At 45.9% G+C, this 27992-nt stretch overlaps 1 protein-coding gene across 4 annotated transcripts; it reads left to right on the forward strand.

The window, feature by feature from the left end:
• The first annotated feature begins 158 nt into the window (after positions 1–158).
• LOC144729608 (uncharacterized) lies at positions 159–27965 on the forward strand. Of its 4 annotated transcripts, none has more exons than XM_078609985.1 (22): positions 159–330; positions 1872–1979; positions 2755–3626; positions 4171–4224; positions 4590–4715; positions 6223–6358; positions 7910–8718; positions 9037–9198; positions 10155–10273; positions 11562–11675; positions 12297–12395; positions 12956–13104; positions 14124–14230; positions 14851–15011; positions 15770–15965; positions 17634–17827; positions 18745–18877; positions 19513–19718; positions 20495–20693; positions 21302–21424; positions 22573–22825; positions 24005–27965. In XM_078609985.1, exons 2-22 carry the CDS (start codon positions 1873–1875, stop codon positions 24234–24236), a joined length of 4551 nt encoding a protein of 1516 aa, XP_078466111.1. In that variant the 5' UTR covers positions 159–330; position 1872; the 3' UTR covers positions 24237–27965. The 4 variants fall into 4 exon arrangements, with proteins under 4 accessions (XP_078466111.1, XP_078466112.1, XP_078466113.1 ...); XM_078609986.1 differs by having other exon boundaries at positions 24008–27965; XM_078609987.1 differs by having other exon boundaries at positions 22573–22660.
• The last annotated feature ends 27 nt before the right edge of the window (positions 27966–27992 follow it).

The following is a 27992-nucleotide window of genomic DNA, read 5'->3' on the forward strand; positions in this document are numbered from 1 at the left end:
AGCACGTAAACATTGTTATAGACACGACAGTAACTGTGGCGATACGGCTGCTGTACAGACATGGACCGTGCGGGGTTTTAGTTAACGAACGCACCCTGTGCGTGACGTCACGCACCCTGTGGGTGACGTCACGGCCAGGCGACCAATAGGCGCGGCCCTTAGTCGCAGTGGGATCGCGCGGGAGTTTGTGTGGAGAGGCGGCGAGGCCTGGAGAGGCCTCCGACCACCAACAACAACAACAACCTCCACCACCAACAACCACCACAACCTCCACCACCAACAACCACCACAACCACCATCACCGCCACCCTGAAGCCTTCAGTTACACAGGTACTCACATTCACCACCAACACCACACAAGCCCTCATCCATACCTTCACAACAGCCAACACACTGAACCCCACAGCCACTCACACGTTCACCACCAGCACACTGAAGCCCACAACCACACAGGTACTTACGTTCACCACCACCACACTGAAGCCCTTACTCACACGCTCACAACAACCACCACCAACCACACAACCCCACGTTGGTCATTGCGGATTTGGTGAGGTGAGTGGTCCAGCGTCAGTTTCAGATCACTAACCACAAATGGTAGCCGTGGCCAGCAATTGAAGCTCTCAGAACTGCCTTTCATATGACGTGAAAAGCTTATACGCTAATGGGATCTATAATTTAGCGATCCACCGCAATGCCGTCCTGAGAAGCTTAGTGGTGATTTGAGATCTTGAGTGGGCAGGTTGATGTGATGAGTATGAAAGCTCACACAGTCTGTGGAGTGTCTTCATTTGTATCTTCTCTTTTATCTTCACTGTCATCTCCTTTGCATATCTCGCCCCCCAGAGTTTTACCCGTCACGCTGTCACTTCTGAAAGTCAAAAAAGCCCCTCCATCAACTGCAGACTTTCACCCACTGTGTGGGCCCTGGACCGCTGGTGGAAACTACATGTCCCAGGACTGCGTTGCACAGTACAGGGCTCTTAATTACAATTGCTATTATATTCTTGGTTCTTTCGGTAAAGTCACGTAGAAGGGAAATAATAAAATAATACAAATATAAAACAGTAAAAATGTTCACGACGTTTCGACTGCAACACAAGCAATTATCAGTAAAGTCACGTAGGTAAAACATTCAATTCGTGATTTTTATTTAATTTAAAATTTATTTTACTTTTATTAATTTTAATTTTTTACCTACGTGACTTTACCGAAAAAACACAAGAATATGAATCCTTGCAGTCACGAAAGCTTCAAATCTAGAATCATCAGGTGTGAAATCCACAGCAAGAAAATTTTTATTGTTTTATATTTGTATTATTTTATTATTTCCTTTCTACGTGACTTTACCGAAAGAACCAAGAATATGAATCCCTGCAGTCACGAAAGCTTTAAATCTAAATTTTTAATTGCTATTGTTTATAATGTGCGTTGACAAAATTGGTTGATGCTTACTACGTTGTCGTCTGCTGTCGCCCCCTGGTGTGGAACTCTCTAATCCCTTTGCACATCCACAACATCAAATGCGCTCTGACTTTCAAGAAACGGCTCAAGTCCTACCGTCTGTTTGGTCAGGCCTAGGGAGGCAGCCCTTAGCTTGGCTCGGCACCTTTTGAGTTGTTAACTTGTCTACAAAATCTGGTGCGTGAAAGCATGCTGATTTTTTGTTGTTGATTGCGTGGTGGTGGGTGTTTCGTGGTGGTGGTGGTGGGTGTTTCGTGGTGGTGGTGGTGATGGGTGTTTCGTGGTGCTGGTGGTGATGGGTGTTTCGTGGTGGTGGTGGTGATGGGTGTTTCGTGGTGGTGGTGGTGGGTGTTTCGTGGTGGTGGTGATGGGTGTTCGTAATGTTTTGTATGAATGTGTGCACTCAGGATGAACCCCCTGCCTCAGAATAATCTCGAGGAGCAACTGCGGCTGCATCAGAACAAGCTGTCGCGTTCCCGCAATGCCGCCCTCACGCCTCCCGCAGCCCAGCCCAAGTGAGACTCGCGCACACATTTATCTGTACGTGTACCGTTGTGCGGGCAAGTGCAGGTGAACACGTACAGCGAGTGTTGTCCAGCAAAGGACATTTACGCCGTGGTGAGAGTTTAATTACCTCGCCTGGTTTACAGGAGGTCGTGGGTTCGATCCCAACTTTGACGCCTGTATATTTGGAGTTTGTATGTCTCTCTCCCTCCCCCGTGGTTGCATGGATTTTTCTCCGGGTCCTCCGGTTTCCCCCTCCACATTTAGAATCAACATCATGCTTTTTAGAGTATTTGATATAAATTTCCACATGATAAGCCACTTCATTGGGCTATCACTTGTGGCCAGGTCGCTTCTGAAAAAGTGCTATTTCGCTTAGTGGGCCTTACCTGGTAAAATACAAGTTTATAGTTAGTCTCCAACTCTTAATACCTACTCTATTTTTACGCTTTCTCTATGTTCTGTGAAGAAGAGCCATTACTCAAAACGTTGCCTATTGTATATATATTTTTTAAACACACTAACTTGTGGTTATATTTATCTGTATATTCGTATTGTAGAATGTGAGTAAATACCAGAAGAGTGGAAAATGTAGCTTGCCTTATTCGGCTGTTTAGCTCGAACAATATGTTCTGAAGATTGATAATAATACATGCAAGAACTGCAACTTGTTTGAAAAACTTGGCCCCACAGTGTGTTGTCTCTTGTCTGTAGCTTCCAATCATATACTTAGTAAATTCACTGCAACATAATTTTACGTTGTGTGTGGTTGGTTGTGTGTCACAGGGCTGGATTCACATTTAAAAAGACAGGATCCGGCCCAGCAATTCTAGAACTGTCCAGTGCCCTTCCAAAGAGAACATTCGCTCCCTCCAGTGGCGTTCTCATTGCAAACAAATTGCCTGGCAGTCCGACCAGGAGACCGCCTGTCGGAACCAACAGGGGTCCACAAAAACTCCTGCAGAACTCGCAACAGAGCCGCATTAGCACCTTCCTGCAGAGGCCAGATTCGAAGCCTTCTCCGTCCGTTCAGCAGACCGCAGCGACCTTGGCAACAGCGTCGATTGCAACAACTTCTCGGGTGCCGAACAACGACAAGCCCCCGTCGACCGGGATTCGCTCGCCGGTTCAGCCCGCGGTCACGTTGCCGGCGCCGATTCCGGCGCGTCAAGTGGCATGGGTGACGCCCATGGGTGACCGTACATGCCCGATTAGCGAGCAGAAGATTGAGAGTGTGGTGGACGATGTGACGGTGAACGCACGAACAGATCTTGATGATGCAAACCCAGACTCGGACTTTGATGACTTCGAAATGGGACCAGCCCACCAGCAACAGAGAGCTCTGAACTGCTCTACCCTGCGAGCAGTCCAACCAGCTAATGGCGGAGGTCTCGTTCAAGAGAACGCTCCAACAACAGCTCTTTGCCTCTCAGGCACTTCCAACAGCATCATTACTGTTTCGGACGTAGCCGTTGATGACGGGCGTATTAACGACGATGATGATGACATCGTCGTAAGAAGAAAGCGTGGGAGGATCTTAATTGATGACAATGATGAGGATGATGATGACTATGGCGATGCTACGGTGTTGGTTCCTGAGCAACCTCTACTTCCTGGGACGGATTTGCAGACCGGCCAGACGTCTCCATGCTTTAATGGTACATAAGGGACTGCTTAAAAAAAAATACCGATTAAGTGGTAAATATGTGTCTGTGATATATTTGCAATTAATTCGTTTTTATAAAGTAATTAACTTGGTGCAATGGAAGTGTGATCCATCATCTCTTGGTAGAGCGGCCTAACCTTAATTACATATTCGCATGGAATTAAATGTTATGAATAGTCATTTTAAAAAAAAGTTTGTATTTTTTAAAATGTGTAATTACATTGCTACACAATGGCTCATTCTTTGATGTTGGAACCTGGAATTTTATCCTCGGGTATTTTAAGCACAGAAAAGCTTATGGAATACAATGACGAAGTCTGTTTGTAATGCAGACAGTCCAAATCAACCACCCACCCAGTCTGGCCAAGATTCATGCACATAATGGCGTGGCACGCTCAAGTCATTTACCAGTACTACTGAATGGCTATGTTGCTCATATAAGAGGAAATGTGAGTTACATGTGCCGGGGAGGTTTGGCCCCATACATTTCATTGCTTAATAATGTGGGTTCTATGTGTGTTTGTGGGCATTTAAAGGAACTCCGTGTGAAGAGATGAGATACGACCCGGGTGTTGTCGAACTCCATGAACGTAAGTTTTTCTTGCGCTTTTGGATGGTAAATAGCAGAATGCGTGGCACCATGCGCTCAGTGCCTGCATAACCGTAAACACGTCGCGACATAAACCGATTACTTCAAAGAAACAATGAAACATGACACATCCTAAATCCTCAACCCCATTCTACATAGGTTTGCAATATGTACACGTGCCTGGTAACATGCAGATATTTTGCATCCTCCATATTCTAGTTAATTTGGCCACCCATCCCCCCACATTATCCCGGTTAATCGAAAGTTTGCTGTACAACCAACCGTAACTGCAGTCGTAAACCACTGTCTCATCATCACCGCCACTGCGTGTCCTTCGAGCCCTGAGCATCACCCTTGAACCCACAGTTGACTTTGAGGACGACTCATTTGAGGACGAGTATGTGCCGCCATCTCCGTCGCCCCCACCAATCGTCTCTGTGAGCAGCCTGGGCCACAACGCAACTCTGCCCTCCAGTATGCCCACAGAGCCAGGTAATGGGCATGTTGCCATCTGCCTCGGAACAGTGACATACACGTAGCATGCAAATTTTAAGTACAGTGGTACCTCGGTATACGTCGTTAATTTGTCGCAGATGGTAGGACTTATACCGAAAATGACGTATATCAAACGAATTTTTCCCATAAGAAATAAAGGGGAAGGAAATAATCCGTTCCAGAGTTTAAGAAGTTATATTTTATATGGCATATTATACATTAATGGGCTTGTATAAAATAATTTAGACACTACTTATTACTAAAATGCATAAATGAATTAAAATAAATGAATAAATAAATTAAAATAAATTTAAATAATAATACAAATTTAACGTCACTTTACCTTGCTGAGAGGAGTTGATAGCCTGCGAGGATGGTGGTGAGGAAGGTGAGGAGAAGGATTCAAACTTCAGGAAGCTGAAATTGTGGGGTTTTTTCTCTTTCTCTTTTCTGTCTTTTTTCTTGACTTGGACCTGGTTGAGGCTCACCAGGTTTGAGTTTTACTAAAAACCTGTCCATTGAAGTTTGTTTTTGCCTTCTAAGAATGTTCCTGAAATGTGACATTGTCTGGCCATTTCACACAATACTGTTACAGCTTGTTAGAGCCGTAACAGTATTGTGTACGCGGTGACTAATCCCGACCCATACAAGTTCTAGCAAGCGCGTCGTATCTCAAGCAAGACGTCGTATCCCAAGACATTTTTTCTCTCGTCAAAACACGACGTATACCAAATTCGACGTATTCCGAAGTGGTCGTATGCCGAGGTGTGACTGTATGTAAGTTATAATGAAACCCCATGACAAAATCACCCGGAATGTACCTGACCTCATCAGATGCCAAGCTGGAAGCTCTGCAGGGGTTGAGTCTATAGCAGGTGTTATAGGCTGCGGGGCTATATGGAGGGTAATATTTTGTATCGTGCCCCACAAAGTCCCTTCACACATTATGACTAAAAATACAGCCAAAGCGTTTTGAAGATGTGCTTGCATGTGAATTGATGATAACAATAATTAACTTATGTATCCTGGGAAGCCACATCGAATCATATGACTCTTTTTCAGAATAGTCCTGCTTTGGATATTTATTTTAAGATGTTTTCAGCCGATTAACGATAAGTATTTGTACAAGTGGGAGGATGCTGTAGCACCCGGAGAAAACCATGTGCGCGAGGGGGCAACACTGTATTCCCGTAGAGATGGAAAAGATGGCAATTAATGCACTTGCTGTACTGCCTTCTGGCGATTCAGGTTATGGCACCTTGATGCCAAAGGTTTCACAACATTTGTACAATCCACCGACCCTCACCTCCACATGCTGGATTACAGGAGTATGCCACCACCGCCTGGCATATGTATAACGAACTCTTGATTGTTGGTAAACCACAATGCATAACCCAGAAAATGTAATTAACAAATCAAATTCGGCCTATTGTAAGCATATCTGAAGACATGTGGCCTCCTGGTTGATGGTTAAGATTGTGTTTGATGTGCTGCCTGTGTGCAGGGCAACTGCGTACAATGCTGTGCGATGTGTCACGCTCGATGTGTGCTCTGCTGGAGACTGTGCCACACCGCGCCATCCTGAGCCTGCCCATCCCACCCGCCGATGCCCACAAGCTACTCTCGCACCTCACCAGGGGGTGGGTGTCGCACCTACATGCATGAATGAACTTGCAACCGCACACCACAGCAGCAGTGAGCATGCAGAGCGAAAAATGGAGCCAAAGAAATATCAGTTACTTGCACAGCAACAAGTACAGGTGTGTGTGTATAGAAATACAAGGCCTCATGTACACATGCAGTTACATATGCACCTGTAAGTGCAACTGCACTGTAAAAAATGAACACAACTATAGTTACAACTGCATGTAGAATTGCTCTTACAACTGCATGTACAGCCTCAGATCAGAATTTGCAACTAAGTGTAAAATAGTAATACGTCGCACATGCGGTGATGTGGCCAATCGGCAGCGCCGCTTGCTCCAGAGATTCATGGTTCGAATCCAGTTTGCCGCCCCGATTATTACTGCGGGTGTAATAAACATGAATACTCGCCATTGGCTTTGAAGTGGACGTTAAAGATCCCCTGATCTCATTTGCAAGAGTAGACTATTGTGTGCCAAAATTGGAAGTTACTCCATTGGGGATTGTGCATAGCAATCATCGCCCGTGATTCGCAGACTAATTCCCCTCGCCTCTCTTGCAAATGAGACGATCCTGGTCTCTTGCGTTTCCACCTGGGTCAGGGGTCGGCAACCAATATAACAAGAAGAGCCATTTCTTTCCAATTCGGTACAAAATTCAGTATTTCAAGAGCCGCAATGCATCTGAGTACATACTGTACATACGTACATATCGTCAAGAAGCAGCCCGTAAAGAGCCGCATGCGGCTCCTTAGCCGTAGGTTGCCGACCCCTGACCTGGGTAAACAAAATAAACCTGAAACTTGAAAACAGGCACAGTTACATTTCTAACCACACTTCCAGTTGTGTATACAACACATTTTCAATCACAGTGCTGCTGCTGCTGCTGCATGTACATTTGCACTAACATTCTCCCATACAGCCACACGCAATGTGAGTACACAAACCAGAACAACCAAATGCTTATCAGCCAGTATTGTCACACACAACCATGCTTAGTCACATGTGAATTGCACTTACATAAGCAAGTATTGTGTTGTGTAGGGAAAATAAACAGCCAAATGTACAATGCCAAATGGATATATTTTCCTTTTGTAATTGATTAACATTGGCTTTAAAATTATTATGGCTGTATAACTATATACTCAGCTAATATTTTGGACAAGGATCTTAAAGTATAAGTATATTATCTATGCCTCATGAATAAGGAGAATTTACTAAATATTAGCATATATTGTTCATTTATGTGGCAGTACTTGTTAGTGAAGATGGCAATCATTTGAAGTTGCACAACCAATAATACAGCCACACGTTTGATTCCACTTACATTTAAATTGGCATGCATTTGTGCTTACTGCCAGGTGCAATGGCACATTCAGCTATTGCTGCAAGTACCAATATAACCACATTACACATTTTATTACTTTAACAATACATTTCCAAATCATTTTTATTTCCCTGCAATTTGCAGTGACTGTGATTGTGTAGGCGCTGTGCAATTGAAATAATAATATGAACATTTATGGGTTTTTTTTTTGCTCTATTCAGCAAAGCCATTATACGGAAGCTGGACATATTGGAAACCAACCCACCACACACGATTTCAGATGCTCAAGATCGGAGATCAGTGGAGAGCAACGGAAACCCGCCACTCATGAACACCAACTTTTATTCAAGCTCGGACGTGAATGTAATAAATCAAGACTCAAACCTCACCCCGAACCCAGGCGCGAGCTCAAAATCAACGAGTTCTTTGCGCATGAAATCGAATGAGCGTAATTATTATAATGATGGTGACTCTGACAGGAATTACGATGATGATTTAAATCTTCCATCGCTCATGACGAAAGCTGTTGCCGCTAGTGCCCGTCGTGGTGACTCTGTGAGCCACAGGCCTGGAAACCCAGGTGATGCCAGCAAAAATTGGAGTCCCTTTGCCATCAGCGCCAGCTACGAGACACCCAACGCCACGCAAGGGGCTACACACGCGCCTCCCGCATACGTGGAGACCCCGCGGGGGCGACCTCCACCATCGTGCGACCGTGCTCGCGAAGACGCCCCCGACTACGACAATCTGAGCGATGATTACGACTTTTCGGAAAATATCGCCGAAAAGGACAACGATGGCGGACGCTTCAGAAACGACCATGCTTTTGACATCGATGACTTTAACGACGATGATGAAAGTTGGGCACAGCAGGTGGCGGATGGTGATTGCGTAGATGGGCAAGAAGGCTTTGATTGTATGACACCCAAGCCAATCAAAGAAGGACCCCCACTGCGTAAAAGCCTGTCTACGGGCGTCCATGCCACGCCTGCACAGACTTTGCCGATCACCGCAAGCTCATTACGCGAAGGTAAACTCGCCGTCTTTTAAACGATTTCCTTCAAAGTTGATGTCACTAATTTGTAAATCAATTGCTTTGTCAGTTCATGAGTGGTTGGCCATCGAGATTGGTACTTTACCGAGCCATGTTCGAGCCCGTCTGAAAGCAAAGAAATTAAAACTGACGTAAATTATCAGGAAAAATGTTTCCATTGATGATAACAAGTTTCAACCATAAACAAAATGTTTTATTCTATGTAACTCATGTTAAGAAAATAGTTATGGTAGACTTGCCTGTCAAGTAAGTTATAATATCTATTGTTATTTTGTTATCACGTGTGTGTATCAGCGCAAGTTCTGCACGAGTTCCAAGGGACATCGTTCCCCCACTCCGCTGAGATGCTCAAGGTGTTCCGGCACAAGTTTGGCCTCCTCCGCTTTCGCAAAAACCAACTAGAAGCCATCAACGCAGCCATGTTCAACCGGGACTGCTTTGTTCTCATGCCCACTGGTGTGTATGTATGCATGTGTTTGTTGTGTTGGGAGTGGTGGTGTCGCGGTTAGTGCTACGCTGCGCTACGAACCTGGCGACCCGGGTTTGATTCCCACTCACGGCCACACCGGTGACAATTATCTGAACCGGTCCTGGGCCTCCCCTAGGTCGACTCGGCATTAAATGAGTACCTGGTGCGATGTGTAAACATCTCCACTAGGGAGACAAAGGCGGCCGGGCGTGGTGTTGGCCACCCACTCCCTCGTGTGCCGTGCCGGCCTTCGTAGGTGTTCGCTAATGGTACTTGCCCCTATAGTCTGTTACAGCTATACGGGGGATCTTTGTCTTGTTTATTGTGTGGTGACGTCACTGCCACTTAGTGGCGAATGTGCGGTTGTTGTTGTGTAATATGCATGCACTTTCAATATTCCTGCGCAGCACTATTGTCAATTCTGGCAGTTGTCCGTGGGGGGAAGAGGTTTCAGTCCTCTGACTGATGGGTTGACCAAAGCATGTCATGTCAGTCTGTCTTTGAGTGTGTGTGTGCGCGAGTACTGGTTTTGATGTTTATATTTTTGTAAGCTTGCTGAGGTACAAACCTGCAAATCCACGTTCAATTCCTGGCCGTGCATGAAATTGGTGCGCAAATGGTATCCGAGTCTGTGTTAGGCCTTGCTTAAGGCAACCCAGCGTTCTGCCAGTACCTTGTGCAGTGTATGAAGATCAGCAATGGAAAGATAAAGGCATCGGGAAGTGATGCTTGGTTTGTTTTTATAATTTTGATGAGCCAGGTTTCTCTACCCTGGCCTCTTGAGTTTTCGCCTGGTGAAACAAGCCCAACTAAATGAATAAAACACACCTCAGTATGTGCCGTGACACCTTCATCCCTGAGGTCTCTTCCCCCTGGTTTACAAGGCTAAGCCTTTGTCTTTTGACTATTGTGTCTGCATACATGTACGTGTGTGTGTGTGCAGGGGGTGGTAAGAGTCTGTGTTACCAGCTGCCCGCGTGCCTGTGTCCTGGGGTCAGCGTGGTGGTGTCACCGCTGAGGTCTCTCATCGTCGACCAAGTTCAGCGTTTGGCATCACTTGATGTGCGTTGCAATTTGCAGCACCCATGGCAATCGCATACTGCAGCTTAAATTTCACCAAGATGCCTCTTGTAGAAGACAATTTCAGTTGGCAGTCATCTGATCTAAAATAATTAATATCCTCTACATCTATCCTTAATTTGTCCTGTGCATTGTATGTAATCTTAGATCGCTTATTCAATAGTTATAGTGAATGTGTGGTAAATTAGTAGCCTAGTTGTTAGCATGCTTGCTTCATTAAACAAACTGGCTCATGTTGACTGTTAACTTTCCAAGTTCAAGTGTTCATCTGACAGCTGCCAATTTATTATTTAAGGGATTACCCAAGTACAAATTATCCTTACAAAGTTAATGCGACAGTGTTATTTGCAAGTGGACATTATTGTGTGCCCATTATCATAGCTGAAATATTGACTATGAAAGTGTCCTACGTCTAAAACTGCTCAAGATATAATTATAACAGTGATCATCAAGGTTCCACTTATATAAGTGACAATCTTTTGTCACTCGAGATATCGGGATTGATTCTTATGTTCACAATAGATGCATCAAATGGTCAATGTTGGCAAAATAAATTCAGACTATTATCCAGACTGCATACAATACAAGAGAAAACAAAGTGTGTGAATATAATTACGACTCAGAATATCGACATTCCAATCATGGAGGGATGAACCATTCATCCCAACTCGTTCCAAGGTAAACAAATTACATGGTGGATTAAATTTATTAGAGTGGAAAACCGCGAAGCAAAGTTGTAGGGAATTCCAGGAGGAAGATCATGATTATATTACAGCAGATGCTTTTCTCTCCATGCCATGTTCGTAATGTGCACGTTTGTGTGTATGTATGTGTGATGAAGGATGACTGCTGTGCACATGTCTGTGTGTCTGAGAGTGTGAGATGTGAGAGAGTTGGCAGCAGTAGAGTAGCGGTTAACACACTGCGCTACAAACTGGGGACCTGATTTTGATTCCTGCTCATGGCCAACACCAGTGACGATTATCTTAACCGGTCCTGAGCCTTCCCTAGTTCGACTTAGCCTCAAATGAGTACCTGGTGTGGTGTGTAAACATCGCCACTGGGGAGACAAAGGCGGTCGGGTGTGCGGCTGCCCAGCCACCCCCTCGTGTGCCGTGCCTGCCTTCATAGGTGCTTGCTATATGGGGAATATTTGTCTTCGGTGGTAGAGAGTGTGCGTGTGTATATGTTTACGTAGATGGAGCAGGTGCACAGAGTGTGTGGGTGTGTATGGTGAGTGTTGGTGCTACTCGTGCTGCGTGTCTCACAGATCCCGGCCACTCACCTCTCTGGTGATATCAATGACGGAGACCTGGCTTCCATTTACATGCAGCTCGCCAAGAAGGAGCCAGTGGTCAAGCTCTTATATGTGACACCAGAAAAGGTTCGACCATGTGTGCATGGGCAGAAGACAAGAGGATCACCACTTTAACTTGCATAGATAGGCTCTAGGTACAACTGTTAATTCACACCAGGTGTGAGGGACCTGTGGCCAGGGATGCCTCGTCTGACCTGGAGATTATTTTCACATGAGCCTGCCACTTGGGGCTGCAAACTATATTTATTTTTCGCCGCCAGTATCTTCGTTGCACCGATCGAGTATTGGAGGGGAATATTTTCTCTGTGATAGCACTGTTTCTAATTTTAGTGGACTCTCGTTAGGTCATGAAATTTAATTGCATTTTCTGCCCAGCAAAAACAATTAAAAAAAAATGTACATTAAAATTTCCGTTGCACATTTTGTCCCATCAGGTATATTAAGCACCAAATGATGTCACAGTGATTTAATTACTTGAGAATGTGCCCGTGAAGTACACTTGCTAAGTCTGTTACGAGCTGAGCTAAGGTTGTGTACTTTACAAAAAACGAAAATGATGAAAAATAGAATAACTGCTTTTGGACTGGATGTCTAAACCGGTTAAGTCGATTAAATGGTCAATTTAAACTCGCTCCAATCTGGTTGGATTGTGTCGGTGTTGCCCCTCTGCTTGTGGCTCTTGCGCAGTTGAGCTGTAGCACTCGTCTGCTGTCGGCGCTCGATAATCTCTACCAGAGGCAGCTGCTGTCCCGTTTTGTCATCGATGAGGCCCACTGTGTGAGCCAGGTAAGCTTTCTTTTTCCTCCCATCCACTCGAATGAAGACACTGTGTGGGACATGCAGATGCCTCGGGCAACATTCAGAGACGTGTAATTTGACTTGTGTTGTCATTTCAACAGGCCATAACGTGCAGAAAATGAACTATATGGAAAATACTGACTTTAGTGGTTGCTATATTTGTAAGTTTAAATATTTCATCGTCTTGTTTGTATGTATGTGCGTTGAACTTATTTTGCACCATACGTAGCCAACTGTGCTAATTGGAGGTGTGGGGGATGGACAACAAACCAAACACGCAAACAAAGTGTCCAGCGGTACTTGCCTCTGTTGCAACTCTGAGCCAGTGGTGGAAATTTTGCATTCCTAAAGCGGATTCCAGAGGCTCCCAAATATGACCCTTGTTTACTTGATACAAAGTTTAACTTTATCAACCACAGAGTGATGACGAAAGGGTTAAGTTGGCAAGATTTAAAGGAAGTCTACTCTGCCAAGCACCTTTCCATTCCCTTGCCGATCCGTTCATAACAACTCCTCGCCGCGTGTCACTCACAATCCACACGTCGCAGTGGGGACACGACTTCCGGCCGGACTACAAGCGGCTGTCGGAGCTGAGGCGCCGTTTCCCGACGGTGCCCATAATGGCGCTGACGGCCACGGCGACGACACGTGTGCAGACCGACATCCTGCACCAGCTCACCATGAAGGCGCCACTCACGTGTGTACTCTCATATGCGCGCGTGTGTGTGTGTAAGCGGGGATGTAATGGTTAGCGCACTGCGCTACGAACCCGACAACTCAAGTTCAATGGCCGCTCACCGCCAACATCGGTGACAATTATCTGAACCAGTCATGGGCCTCTCCTAGGTTGACTCGGCCTCAAATGAGTACCTGGTGCGGTGTGTGTAAAAATGACCACTGGGTAGAAAAAGGCGGCCGGGCATGGTGTTGGCCACCCACCCCCTCATTTACCGTTCTGGCCTTCATAGGTGCTCGCTAACAGCACTTTCCCCAACAGTCTAAGCTATACGGGAGATCTTTGCATTTGTTTTGTAAGCGGCATGGTGCTGTGTGTGTGCATGCACGCGTAATTGGATGTGGCGAGCTGTGGCGTCGTGGTTAGCGTGCTGCGCTACAAACTCAACAACCCGAGTAAAATTCTTGGCCACGGCTTACATTTGGTAACAATTTTTTTAATCGGTTCTGGGCATCCCCTAGGTCAACTCGGCTATGTTGTTGATGAAGCATTAGTATATATTGAGGTGATCTTCACCAACTGTTGGCTTCAATGCAGATGATGCTTTTACTGGTTGGAACCTCCTGGTTACACCAGCCCACAGGGGATTATTGTGTCCATCCGTCCGTCGTGCAGGGAGGGGCTGGGTGGGGAGGGAGGGGCTGGGTGGGAGGGGTGGGGAGGGGCTGGGTGGGGAGGGGCTGGGTGGGGAGGGTGGGGCCGGGTGGGGGGTGGGAGGGGTGGGGCTGGGTGGGGAGGGGCTGGTCACCCCGTGGTGCCCTTATAAAACTCAACGTTTAACCTACTCATGCCGGCTTGTGCCCGCCCTCACAGTCGGGCATATTTGCTTAATACACCACGCCGCTGTTGACCCTGGCCATTGACCGAGCAACCCAACGTTCCGACCAGCTCCCTCCGCAGGAATGTGTTCATGGTCGTCCGAGCAGTCTAGCATTACATGATCTTACATATGTTGGCGTGTGACCTTGACTGTTTCTCAGGTTCATCCAGAGTTTCAACAGGGATAACCTGAAGTACGAGGTTTTGCCAAAGAAGCCCAAGAAGGTTGCGGAAGACTGCGTGCAGTGGATACGCAGCAACTACCCACGTATGCATGCACGCACGCGCACACACGCACGCACATGTGTTGCTGTAGTTTTGCCACGATATGGCATGAAATGTCTATCCATGTACATCTTTCGTTATAAGTAGTATAATGATTCTGGTGTCATCACTGTCTTTGTTAATTCAACCTTAAATTATTATCGAGTGTGATATCACTTTTGGCACTAATGGCCATTTGTGGTTCTGAGAACACCGCCCCATTATTTGCTCAGTTAACTTTAATGAGTCTTTGCTAACAGTCCTTGCCATTAGTCTAAATGTGGAGTCTCTTAATCTCTGTGTTGCATGTACGTGTGTGTGCCCGTGCATGTATTCTGGGGAGTGGTGGCATAGTGGGTAGCGCACTGCACTACGGATCCAGCAATTTAAGTTCAGTGATATCAGAACCAGTCCTGGGGCTCCCCTAGGTTGACTCAGCCTTAAATGAGTAACTGATGTGTTGGGCAAACCGTCGTATGGGGGGAAACCCAAGGTGGCTGCGAATGTTGTTGGCCACACCACCACCCCCTTGTCTGCCGTACCGGCATTCACAGGTGCTCGCTAACGGCACTTTTCCTCCAACAGTCCGGTAAAGGCTACAAGTGAATCTTTGTGTGTCCGCAGGCGACTCGGGCATCATCTACTGCCTGTCGCGGCACGAGTGTGACACCATGGCCGAGTCCCTACGGCGGGCGGGGCTGGATGCCCTCAGCTACCACGCAGGGCTCACAGACAAGCAGCGCGACCAGTCGCAACAGTGCTGGATCAACCAGCGCGGGTGCAAGGTTCGTGCGTGCACTTTTGTCGTTGGTGATGCATCTCTCAGACTGACGCCCACTTGCAGTCCAGGCGCTGCGTTGAACTTGCGCCGCACAGGCAAAGCTGCCACTAAGGTCCCCTTGAGACTCAAGGGAGAGAAGGGAGAGAAGCCTCTACCAGATGCATCACCAACGACCACTGCTGTGTGGTGCGATGGTTCGTACTCCGGCACTTGCAGTATCGAGGTTGCAACACCTATAGGTTTCCTCAATCTCCCTGCCTCTGTCCACCCAGCATTTTAAATATCGGCAGGTTGCATGTGGTGGGGTAAAGTATGGGTATGCCCACCTTTTCAAACATGTTCGGTCCCCGTGGAAGATGAGATCTAATATATTCTAGAGCGCCCTTCAGTGGCGCGTCTTCTGCAAATGGTGGCATGAGAAAGGAGCTGCACCGCTGCAGGAGGGCAAATGTACTTTGTGGTGCCTTAGGCCTACCGCCCTTTCGATTTGTGTTGACTTTCAGAGTACTGTTTTGCCAGTTAACATTTTGAACAACCCTAGTCTAAATTGATTATTGGTATCGACTGGCTACCTCGTGCCTTATTGGTAGGAGTTACTCGCCTGAAGCTGGCTTACAGGCATGTGCCACCACGGAACAGAAATAGTGTTTAATGCACCGCATTGTTCTCTCACTTGGTCAAATAGCGATCATTAATAAAAAAGTACGCCGTATATTGTGAGTGTACGCTGCGTTCACATGCATTGGTTGTGCATTGCCGCAGGTCATTTGCGCCACCATAGCGTTCGGCATGGGCATTGACAAGCCAGACGTGCGCTACGTCATCCATGCGTCCTTGCCCAAGTCCATTGAGGGCTACTACCAGGAGTCTGGCCGCGCGGGTCGCGACGGCATCGTGGCCAAGTGCGTGCTCTTCTACGGCTACGGGGACGTCACGCGATTGCGCAGAATCATCTACTGTGAGTTTGTACGCGAGGGGCCGTCGCGATTTCGTATTGGTTGTGGGAACTACCACGTGTTTTTGGAGTGCGATGCAACGTGGATTTATATTGCGTATAAAAACGACGGGATGTAAAGGTGGTTGTCGACAGTGGGGAAAAGGAAGGAATAAAAGCAAACTTGTAATTCTAGATATGAAGTTTTTGTGACTGCAAGTCACGTAGGTGGAAATAAAAATAATAATTAAATGAAAATTAAAATAACTAAATTAAATCACGTTTCGGGCGCAACACAAGCGTCCGTCCTCAGGTGGCGACAACCACAGCGAAAACATTTGCTGAGGTATGCCTCAGCAACTGTTTTCATTTTATTTTATTATTTTTATTTTCACCTACGGGACTTTACCGAAAGAACTAAAGAGTAAGCAAACTTGTACTTACTTTGATGCTCTCGTGGTTGAACGTTAAAGTGTCTCTCTACTCAGCCAGTCATTAAAGCAATGATTATTCCCATTGTTTGCCCTGAGCCAGTGGTGGAATTTCCACATTCCTATGACGGGGGCCGGTCTCGCTATAGGGCGACCACTGTTGACTTCCACCACATTACTCATCATGTCGGCTCCAGAGGGGTGTGTTCAGCATCGACTCGAATGCACTGTCATATAAACGACACAGACCGTGTATTGTGCTTAAGTTGCGTGATGTCTCATTACGGTGGCGAATTGTCAACTACCTCGCCTGGTGTACAGGAGGTCGTGAGTTCGATCCCGACCCTGCCCCCTGTATATTTGGAGTTTGCACGTTCTCCCCGCGCTCGTGTGGATTCCGAGTCCTTTGGTTTTTTTTCCCTCCACGTTTAGGATCGACATGCTTTTAGAGTGTTGGACCTGCTACTATAAATGTCCACATGATAAGCCACTTAATTGGGCTATCGTTTGTGGCCAGGTCACTTCTGAGAAAGAGATACACATAGCTCAGTGGGCCTTAACCTGGTAAAAAAAATAATAATTTACATTTGTTTAACACGTAGGCTTTTGCGACTAATATTATTCATAATAAACGTTATTGGGTTGGATCGCGTTATTTATAAATGTGTCGTAACCCTCCACCACCCGACACGGCCAATCAGCAAAAAAGTGTCACGTTGACAAAAGACAAATAGTTCACTACTTTAGCCCACCGGTGTGTTGAAATGTGAATCCACAACATTTACAATTTTTGAGTACGACGTTTCGCTGGTAATTGCATCCAGCATCATCGGGCAATTCGCCATAATGGTGAGGCTCTGCTCTTGCTCCCGGTCTTAAGTAGAGCAGCAGCAGGGTGACGTCATCATTTAACTTATCAGGTGCAACGATTTGAGGCGGAGGGGGGGGTATTTTAATTATATACTAGATTGGAAATCAGGCAATTGTTACGACGTGAGTTGTAGATTAGTAATCAGTTGTAATGTGTGTTGTTGTAATTATATGCTACGTTAGTAATCGGTTAATTAGTATTTGTTTCCCCTATATGGAATTGTAATATGTTTTATTTAATAATACGCTTCCAGGCTGCACTAAGCCTGTAGCTGTCAGAGCGATTAAAGTTATTTCTGTTTCTCTAAATTTCAATGGATTCTCTAATGAGTCTTTGCCAGTAATGATTAGTTTTACGCAGCACTTCGTTTTGATGTTTTCGATGCAACAGCGGAGAGGGAAGGTGGTTCGCGTGAGAGCAAGCAGATGCACATGAGCAACCTCCACAGCATGGTGCACTTCTGCGAGAACATCTCCGAGTGCCGGCGACTGCAGCTGCTCGCCTACTTTGGGGAGAAGGGGTTCGACCCGGGGTTCTGCCGGAAGAACCCCACCGTGGCCTGCGACAACTGCAGCAGCATGCAGGTGAGGTCTGGAAGTCTTCCTTTAAAAAAACATCCTGAGCAGGAGTTTAGTGCTGGATAAAGTCACATTTGATCCTTAGCTGTGTATCGATAGTTCAATGTTCATCTTCTTGGTTCTTTCGGTAAGTCACGTAGAATGGAAATGATAAAATAATAAAAATAAAACATAATAAAATAATTCTCACGACGTTTCGGCCACAACGCAAGCAGCCGTCCTCAGGTGAAGAACAGGTCTGTCAGACAGACAGCATCTGAATGAGAGACCTGTTCTTCACCTGAGGACGGCTGCTTGCGTTGTGGCCGAAACGTCGTGAGAATGATTTTATTATGTTTTATTTTTATTATTTTATTATTTCCATTCTACGTGACTTTACCGAAAGAACCAAGAAGATGAATCCCTGCAGTCACGAAAGCTTTAAATCGAAGTTCAATGTTCGTGTGCCATTTTATTGAGGGACTGTTTATCTACATGAATCAAAGTTTTCAATTTTTTTTTTAAATGCGTTTACTAACGTAACTTGGTGGGGACACATATATATATACACATGGTTAAGATGTAAAATTCGGAAATTAACTTTAAAGTATTGATTTAAAGCTTTCGTGATTGCGGGGATTAATATTCTTGGTTCTTTCGGTAAAGTCACGTAGAAGGAACTTTACCGAAAGAACCAATAATATAACATTAAAGTAATTTAGATGTATTTAAGTTAATGAGAATGTATGGCTTACTGTGAGCTCTGACATCCATGTGTCAAATGTACCTGGGGGGAGAGCCTTCTGAAAATGTCGTATCGCAAGTGGGGGACACAGACCCTCAGGCTGAATAAGTTCTCAAACCGACATCGGCTGAGGCACCTGTCTGTCGAGCTCAACTGCTCACCGCACGGCGGCGGCTCGTCGCCTCCTTGTCCGCAACAGACGTTCCGCTTGCGCGACGTGACGGAGAACGTCAAGACGGTCGTGCGCTTCCTGCAATCGTCGAGCTGGGGGAGCAGGGGGGGCATGGCGACGACGCGCTACACCCTCAACATGCTCGTCGACATCTTCCTAGGTACCCCCGCGTGCTTGGCTCTGTGTGTGTGTACGTACGTATGTTGAACTTCTTTTGCACCGTACGTAGCCGACCGTGCTCATCGGAGGTGCGGGGGAAGGACAACAAACTAAACATTAAAAGCAGTTCTAAAGAAATTAGATAATGAGCGTACGCCTGTGTTTTTTTGTTCACCGTAAACGAGTTACTTTGCTGATCGCATCGGCTTTTTGGAGAAGGAAGGCGTCGATTTTAAAACCTTGAAACGGTAAAACGTCTCAAAAGCCAGACGAAGTTGAGGGGACGACTCTGCGGATAAAGGGGACCTCCCCGAATCTGTGCGGGTCGACGGGATTATTTGACCATACTTGACCACGCTGGTCTGTGTAGGTTGCCTCTTGGTGCAATTCCCAAAGCCTCCCACAAATGTAGGGCAACATTTTAAATTAATCGCTCTAAATTTTTGGACGTGGGCAAATGTGTTTAAAAAAAAAACACATCGACTAAACCCTTAAAACAAAACTCATAACCATGGTAACATGTTTCGACTAAACCCTTAAAACAAAACTCATAACCATGGTAACATGTTTCGACTAAACCCTTAAAAAAAACCCATAACCATGGTAACATGTTTCTGTGACCTCCCCCCACGCAAGGCATCAAGTCGGCCCGCATGACCTCGGGCCCCATGTTCGGTATTGGCTCCAGCTTCTCGCGTCACAACGCAGAGCGGCTCTTCCGCAAGCTGGTGCTGGACGGCTTGCTGCACGAGGAGCTGCACATCACCGGCAATGACCAGGCGGTGTCGTACGTCGGGGTCGGATCGCGCGGCAACGACCTGCTCGCAGGAACGATGTTGAAGGTGCGAGCCAGTTCCGCGGCCTAGAGCTGGGACAATTGGGTTTATCCAGTCCTTTCTCGTTCCGAGACGTCTGCAAGTCGCAGGGCGGGTGTACCGTTCACCGCCGAATTATCGGAACGCGCAAGCGGTTCGGCATTAATTTTATCTAGAGGAGGCGTAACGCCGTTGTTTTTAAAGACAATCTACTCACCGCAGAGAACCGCAGCGACACGACCACACTCGATGATGGCTGGCACCAAGCTGGGCCACACGCCCTCCCGCATGGCCTTTTACTCCGATTCCGTTCCGTTGACGTACTATGCCGTACGTGTACATTGACATGCCTGTACGTTGACGTGCCTGTATGTCATCGGAACGGGAAAGGGTTGATGAACTCAAAATTGTCATAGATCACTTTGTGGTTGATTACTCGGGGCCCCTTGAAAAATGGCGGTCGTACCCACATCCTGTCTCCCGAAGGCAGGAAACCCCCTACGAGCTACGGCCAGCATGATGTGTCTGACCAATGCCGATGAATCATATGCCTTGTCCATCACCTCCCGTTCAACATAAAAACGTGACAAGAAGGGTGAGCCTCCCCCCCCCAACTATTTTGTGTTATGTATATATATTCAACTTCTTTTGCACCGTACATAGCCAACCGTGCTAATCGGAGGTGCGGGGAAAATCCGATCCGGACCCAGACCTGGCTGTCGGAGCACATAACGACGAATTGGTCGCGGCAGCGCAATAGTTTAGACCCAGTCGTGTCGCGCGTCCCCCGATGTGTGCCCCAGGTGGAGCTGCAGGAGACGGAGAGCTGCAGCAGCAGCATGCGCCGCAGCCGCGCCCAGGTGTGCGGAGGCTCCTCGACGGTGCAGGTGATGGCGGAGCAGTGTGCGCAGGAGCTCACCGAGCTGTGTCGTCGCCTCGGGGACGAGCGCGGCATCAAGTACTACAACGTCTTCAGCACCGTCACGCTGCGCAAGATCGCGGGTACGAAGGACGCACGCGGCCTTCCAAATTTGAAGCTGTTGTTTTTTTTCAATCTTATCGGGTAAGGCCCCTCCCTGAGCTACGTAGCTATTTTTTCAGAAGCGACCCCGGCGATCACAAATGATAGCTCAATGTAGTAGTAGTAGTGGCTTATCGTGCGGAAATGTATAGCAGCCGCATGCTCTTAAACGCACGTTGGTTCTAAATGTGGAGGGAAAAATCGGTGGACCCGGAGAAAAATCCGCGCGACCACGGGGAGAGAGAGAAGACACGCAAACTCCAAAATATACAGGTGTCAGGGTCGGGATCGAACGCACCACTTCCTGTATACCAGGCGAGGTAGTTAACAGCTCGCCACCATGGCACGATGTTAACTACCTGAAGGTTTCGAGTTCAATCCTCTGTCCGTGGACTGACTTTGCCGGTTGTCTCTGTGAGCCTGATGAAAGTAGAGTACCGTCAACAGTGATATTCGTACAGTTGTACAGATTACCACCCGTAAAAATGTATACATTTCCTCCTGCTGGCTAAGGGTCAGAAACGAAGATGGGCTCGGCCCTGTGCTCATTTGAATGCGTTGCGTTTTTGGATGTCGTTGATGACCACAGAATCTTTCTCGGACGATGCGGAGGCTCTCCTGCAGATCGAGGGTGTCACGGAAGACAAGATGCAAAAGTATGGCACCGAGGTCTTGAAGGTCATGAGCAAGTACACACAGTGGCGCCTCCCAGGTAAGACCCTACACACCTGCGTTGGCTACTTGGTGTGAAACTTTGCCTTGCTAGTCTTCGATTCTTATTGGTATAATGCCGTCGACATTGTATCACGGGATCAATCATCATCACTTGTTGTCCGAGAATGATCGCTGGAAAATGATGTCGCGTAACGACGACGTGATTCCGTTCCTATACCTCGTATCCACACTCGGTTGCACACCTAGTGTGTGTGTGTTCTTCAAAGATTGCCACGTGGCAAGATACCCGTATTTATTTTAGTCCTCGTAGCTGGATGACGGTATATTAAGTGAAAAGTAAATAATGGTTTTGTGTAGTTATTCGTAACTGAGTTTAGATCTTCGACTTGCTGTACTTAAGAGCCCGGTATAGTCAAAATAGCTGCCTGGATTCGCCAGTAATTACAACTAGCTTCATCAGGCGACAGCCAAATTTGTGGAGAAATCCTCCTGTTTCGTTCCTTAAAACAAATCTTAATAATTGGCTGTGTTGGGTGGTGGCGGGTTTAGCGATACATTTATATACTTACGCGTCTAACCCACCAAACGTGTATTATGGATAATATTGGTCGTGAAAGCATACGTGTTAAACTGGTCTTAAACTACTCTTTGGTTCTTTCGGTAAAGTCACGTATAAAGAGAAAATAATAAATTAAATACTAGCATACGACGTTTCGATTACAACACAAGCAATCATCATCAGGTATAAATGAAATAGAAACACAAATCTAGTATACTTAGAAATGTAATGTCATTCAACAGAGAGTCGGATAGCATAACAGTCAACACCCTACCTGGTTGATTACGTTCTTCCTGAGAATGCTAAATTTGAGAGAGAGATAAAACACAGAACCAGAGACATATAGACAGACATATAAGCAGACAGATATCACAGAGATACATAGAGAGAGAACAAACATAGGCACACAGAGAAACCACGCCTCTGTGTCGAGGCCTTAAATAGAGAGAGGGGGCGGGGGCGGAGAGAGAGGGAGGGGTTAGAGAAATTAGCATGTCAATGAGTGGCACGCTGCAGAAGCTTGCAAAAATGAGGGGACAGGGAGATAGACACACTGAATTAAATAACCTAGCAAAATTTCGAAATGTAATGTCTTAAACTCCTGCATTTATGCATCTCTGCCCCAGGGAACAGCAACTCTACCGAAGGAACGTGGCTGGATTGCAGCCGCCCGATGGAACCCGGGCAGTCGTCCGGCACATCCCACGTATCACCGTATGTCCCCCCATCCCCTCCGCCATCGGCGGGATCGTCTTCCGCGTACTTTAGCTCGGGGCGCCGTGGCAGGGCGGGCAAGCGCAAGGCGAGAGGCGGTGGCCGGAGTTACAAGGGCAATAACTACAAGCGGCGTAGAGTCTCGGCGGACGGCGGAGAGGGCAGGTGAGTTCCTTACCACAGAGGGCAGCCGATGAACACGAATAGGCATGTACTAATACACTAAATTTCGATTTAAAGCTTTCGTGACTGCAGGGATTCATCTTCTTGGTTCTTTCGGTAAAGTCACGTAGAATGGAAATAATAAAATAATAAAAATAAAACATAATAAAATAATTCTCACGACGTTTCGGCCACAACGCAAGCAGCCGTCCTCAGGTGGAGAACAGGTCTGTCGAGAAGACAGAGTTTTACTAATACACTGTTTAGATGCATGTAAGTACCCTCCAAAAGGGGCTCTTGATTTAATGCAAGTATGACAGAGATTCAAGATATAACAAACAATTATGGGCTAATGTATTACATCATCAAAACATTGTAATAATTCACATTGATGCAATGCATGGTTATGACTGACTTTTTTAATTAAAGAAGCTTGACACTCAGGTTGGACAGCCTGTGACACAGGCGTTTAAGCGCGAGTCTCTTGGAGGGCTGCGACATCGACGTTGTTGTCCTCGAAAAGGCAACCGCACTTTGCCTACGACGACCTTTTCCGCTTGATGCCGGTATACGCAGAGCCTTTAAAACGGCCGTTTTGCCGATCATATAATGCCTCTTTACGACATTTGTTGTGGTGGCGGCTGATATGATGCACGCGTGGCACCGTCACTTAACTGAAGCACCACTGCAAGGTTTGTTTTCTTGCTCCCATTTAGGCTGCGAGGGTGTGTTTCCGGGAAAAGACTGAAGTTGCAGTGTATTGATTTTAGCTCGGGGGTTGCCATTATGCTGACGTGAGCATAGTTTTAGACCCCCGTGATTTATCCAGCTCCGTCCATGCCTCCTTCCCCACTGCTGCCTCTCTATGAACTATTTTTATTTTACCAGGTAAAATAGAAGTGACCTGACCGCACAAATGATTGCTCAACGAGGTGGCTTATCACGTGGAAATTTATCGCAGGCAAATACACTCTAAACGCATGTTTCTAAATGTTGAGGGATAAACCGGAGGACCCGGAGAAACACCCCCGTGACCACAGATAGAGAGAACACGCAAACCCCAAATATCCAGGGGGTCAGGGTTGGGATCGAACCAACGACCTCCTGTATACCAAGCGAGGTAGTTACCATCTCGCCCCCCCCAACCCCCTCCGTTCTCCACCATTTCTCCATTGCCCACAGCAGTTACTCGAGCGGTGGACGCGGCGGACAATTCCGCGGCAGGGGCCGGGCCGGCGCTCGCAAGCGCGGAAGCGTCAAGAGCGGCGGGGGTGCGGTGGGCTTCATGGACAGCTCTTACACCCCCCCCGGGCGCGCGACGGGCGCAAGCTGGACCGGTTTCAGTCGCAAGCCGGGACTCATGGCCATGCCCACACCGCGGGGTGCGCGTACCACCTTCCCCAACAACAAATGAGTCGTCGACGCTTCCTCATCGGGGACACTGGGGTGACGACGTGCTGCAGTTCATCCACGAGCACGGCTCAGTCCGGCGTTACGACGTTTTGGCACAAGTGCGTCGCAGCTTATGTTCTCTTATTACCCGGTTTGTGGTTGTTTCAGCGCTCCATAATCGGACTCGTGGACTGACGACGGCAAACACCTTGTTTTAAAATAATAAATAAATGTATATCGAGCGACCGTTGGTGTATGTGTGAGTGTGCTTTGGCTCACTGCACCGTAGCATTAGTATTGATTTCCGCAAAAAATCTTCTGTCTGCTTTGCACGTAAGTTGTGGATCTGGTGGAAATACTTGAGGGTTTGCAGGCACAGTCAGTGTATCACCAGTGCCGGATGATGCACATTCCAGTGATGCCTGCAGGCCCTTTGACCCTTTGCTTTCACAACAAAGTATTCCACATTCTCATGAATAATGCAAGTCACAGAAGGCTGTGTTAAACAACAGATGTATCATTTTAGTTTTGCTGCCGTGGCTGACTAGCCTCGTCATCGGTGCAATCCCCACTAAGGCACTCGGCACATTGCTTATGGTTTGATGCCTGCTGTGAACATCTGCAACTGGTTCTGAGTGTGCACGTATCGATTCACCCCTGATGTGATATGATGATCTGTCACAATTAGTAGTGACAATTTAATACAAAGTCATCTCTTTTTGTCTTGTTTATCCTGTCTGCTATCTTGTCTGTACTGCCCTATACTGTCTCATTGGTGCTGTTGGTACTGCCCCACTTGCACTGCCTGTTTTCCCCTGTATTGTTGCGTTCAGTATATGTACTGTTTAATTTGCGCTTTTTGTGATGTTTCGCTTGTACTGTGTACTTTGTTCTATGCTGTTGTACCATCCTGTGTTATGGTCTAATTTCACGAGGCTGTAGATTTCTTCCGACGAAGCTGTTCCTTCTGTCTTGCAATTTATCTTCTTTGGTTGAAGGGATAACTTCGTTTTTTTCGCAGTTTTCTGCATTTGCGAGTAATGGGATTACATTTCAGGTGATGAATATTTACTGACCTAGTCCATATAAAAATTGTGCCGTACGCTGTAAAGTGGACAAGGAAGACAACCCCAAAGAATAAATATCTGTCTTGTTCCTTCATACCAAGACTGGGTTTCATGACCTGTCCAATGCGATTTGAAGCTTAACTCGTTTTTTTACGGAATTGAAAAGAACAGCAAAAGTTACATTTTGATTTAAAGCTTTCGTGACTGCAGGGATTCATATTCTTGGTTCTTTCGGTAAAGTCACGGAGAAGGGAAACAATAAAATAATAAAAAATATTTTTATTAACAATACAAAATTCATTTTTATTAACAATAAAATAATAAAAATATTTGTATTATTTTATTGTTTCGCTTCTACGTGACTTTACCAAAAGAACCAAGAATATAGCAAAATGTGAGTTTCAGGTGCAATGCCATTGCGTCCGATATATAATTGGCATTCAAGCCATGCTGGAGCCTCACTACTCTAGCTACACCACGATGCACCGTGTACAACAGTGGAAGTTGTTTCATGTTATTTTGTTTCATGGACCAACTTACATGGAAGAAAATTTTAAAACCCATAAACGCTGCATTCACGTTGTTCTATAGGGAGGAACTTGACTGTGTGTTTTAATTGCACGTGTTAGTTACATTGCTAGGGAACTATTATATTGGTAATGAAAAATGACCTAATTGTGTTTGTGTGGGTTGCATTTCCCTTGAAGACGCTAGGCTATTATAATGTTACACGTAAGTCTGATGTGTAACGCGCACAATGTTGTGTGGCGAGCTGCTATAACAAGCAAGCTACAGGTAAACAGAAAGTTTATAAAACAGTCCTTTTAGTCTAAATTCTAGAAAAGTTTGGATATATATTTAAATGTCCCTTTATTTTGGCAATTTGTGTTTTGTGTTGGTAGTTTTAAACTAGAGGAGATCATGGAGAGCCACATTTTTTCTCAGTGGAGAGTGGGAAAATGCAGGAAGTCGGTCTGGAATTGAGCATGCAATATACAGGATTGCAAACAGCTGCAAACACCCCAATGCAATATTAAATGCATTGAGAAAAAGTAAAAATGTATTTGTTAACAAAAAACATTTGTACAATATATTACAATGGGTAAGCATTAGTTATCTTCGAATATTTAGGTTGTAACTGCTGTTTAATGCGTAACCCACATAAGGTTACTCATGTCAATACACACTGGTCAATGCATTGCTAGTAAGGCATGCTTCATGTTGTGTACGACGAGTGTGTTTTGCGTGTTAGAAAGGAAATGTAACCACTCCCTCCTCAAAAGCAGTCTTAATCGATTGAATTGTGTTGTACAAGCGTACTCAATATGTAGATAAATTGGATCCCAGATGATGATACACGGGACACATGCCAATGTCAGTACAATTTAATTTAAAGGTAACGTCACGTGTGTATTGGACAATACAACATTGGCAAGTTCGAAGGTTTAGTTTAGTAAGTTTTGTCATAACAGTCAATAATATATATGCCATGATTTAATAATACTTTAATGGAACAAACTATGTGTCTGTCTCTTTCATCTCGTAAATTATCATAGCACTGGGCAGGTCACCAAACTGACTTTACCATTTTCTTTGTTCTTTCGGTAAAGTCACGTAGAAGGGAAATAATAAAGTAATAAAAATAATACATAAAATCATTCTCAGACGCTGTCTCCCCGACAGACCTGATCTTCACCTGAGGACGGCTGCTTGCGTTGTGGCCGAAACGTCGTGAGAATGATTTAATAGTTTTATTTTAATTATTTTATTATTTCCCTTCTTCGTGACTTGACCGAAATAACCAAGAAGATAAATCCCTGCAGTCACGAAAGCTTTAAATCGAAATTTGACTTTACCATTCTTTTTTATTTACCATTCTTATTATTGATGGTGTCCGACTTGATTTTGCCGTAATTATTCTTGTTTATGTCTTACGTATGTTCCTATGTTCAATCCAGCTTTGGCACGTTCTCTTTTTTTTTTGTTCTTCTTGTTTGAGGATCTCGAGCCAGTGCTGGAAATTCCACATTCGGCCGTCTCTCCATAGAGGGTGACCATTGTCGACTTGGCCACGATGGAGAGAGATGACTTGCACGTGCGTTCGTATTGTGGTTTTATTATAATCTGGACGGTACGCGTGCTACAGGACCGAGGTTGAACCTGGAAATATTTCGACGCTTGAAACCAAGTGCCTAATTAAGACCACACTTGCAAATGTTGTTACCGTTTGCTATTAACCAGCACTATAACATTCCGTTCGTGACGACATTCGATGCTGCTGTTGTAACGGTTAGCACAGGAGACGCCGGTTCCATCTCCCAGCAGCCCGCCAGCAGTAATGTAGAGGTGGATCGGCAGGTTGGGGGTAAAGTTGTGGGTCCTTTCTAGCCCTTCCAAATGCGTTATGGCCAGCGTGTGAGAGTAGTTGGCTCTTGACCTCCCGTCTTGTGGAGGCCCTTTCGCCAGCAGTGGTTGTGAGCACCAGTGATGGCTCGAGTTGAATTTTGCCTGATTTGTGGGCGTTGAGAAAGTGTTAATAATTTGTTAACAATAGTTTAACGTTTTGTTGGATTTGAAGGCTTCGGCTGCTGTTACGATTTGTATAAATGTATGACTAGTGTCATTCGTGCATTATTTCACACCTTGGAGTTGTTTCGGTGTTAATAAAGATGTTTTTGAAGCAATCCGTTGAATTTTTTGAGGTTTATAAT

Source organism: Lampetra planeri, chromosome 33 (genome assembly GCF_965212315.1).
Source record: "Lampetra planeri chromosome 33, kcLamPlan1.2.h2, whole genome shotgun sequence".
NCBI classification, from domain to species: Eukaryota; Metazoa; Chordata; class Hyperoartia; order Petromyzontiformes; family Petromyzontidae; genus Lampetra; species Lampetra planeri.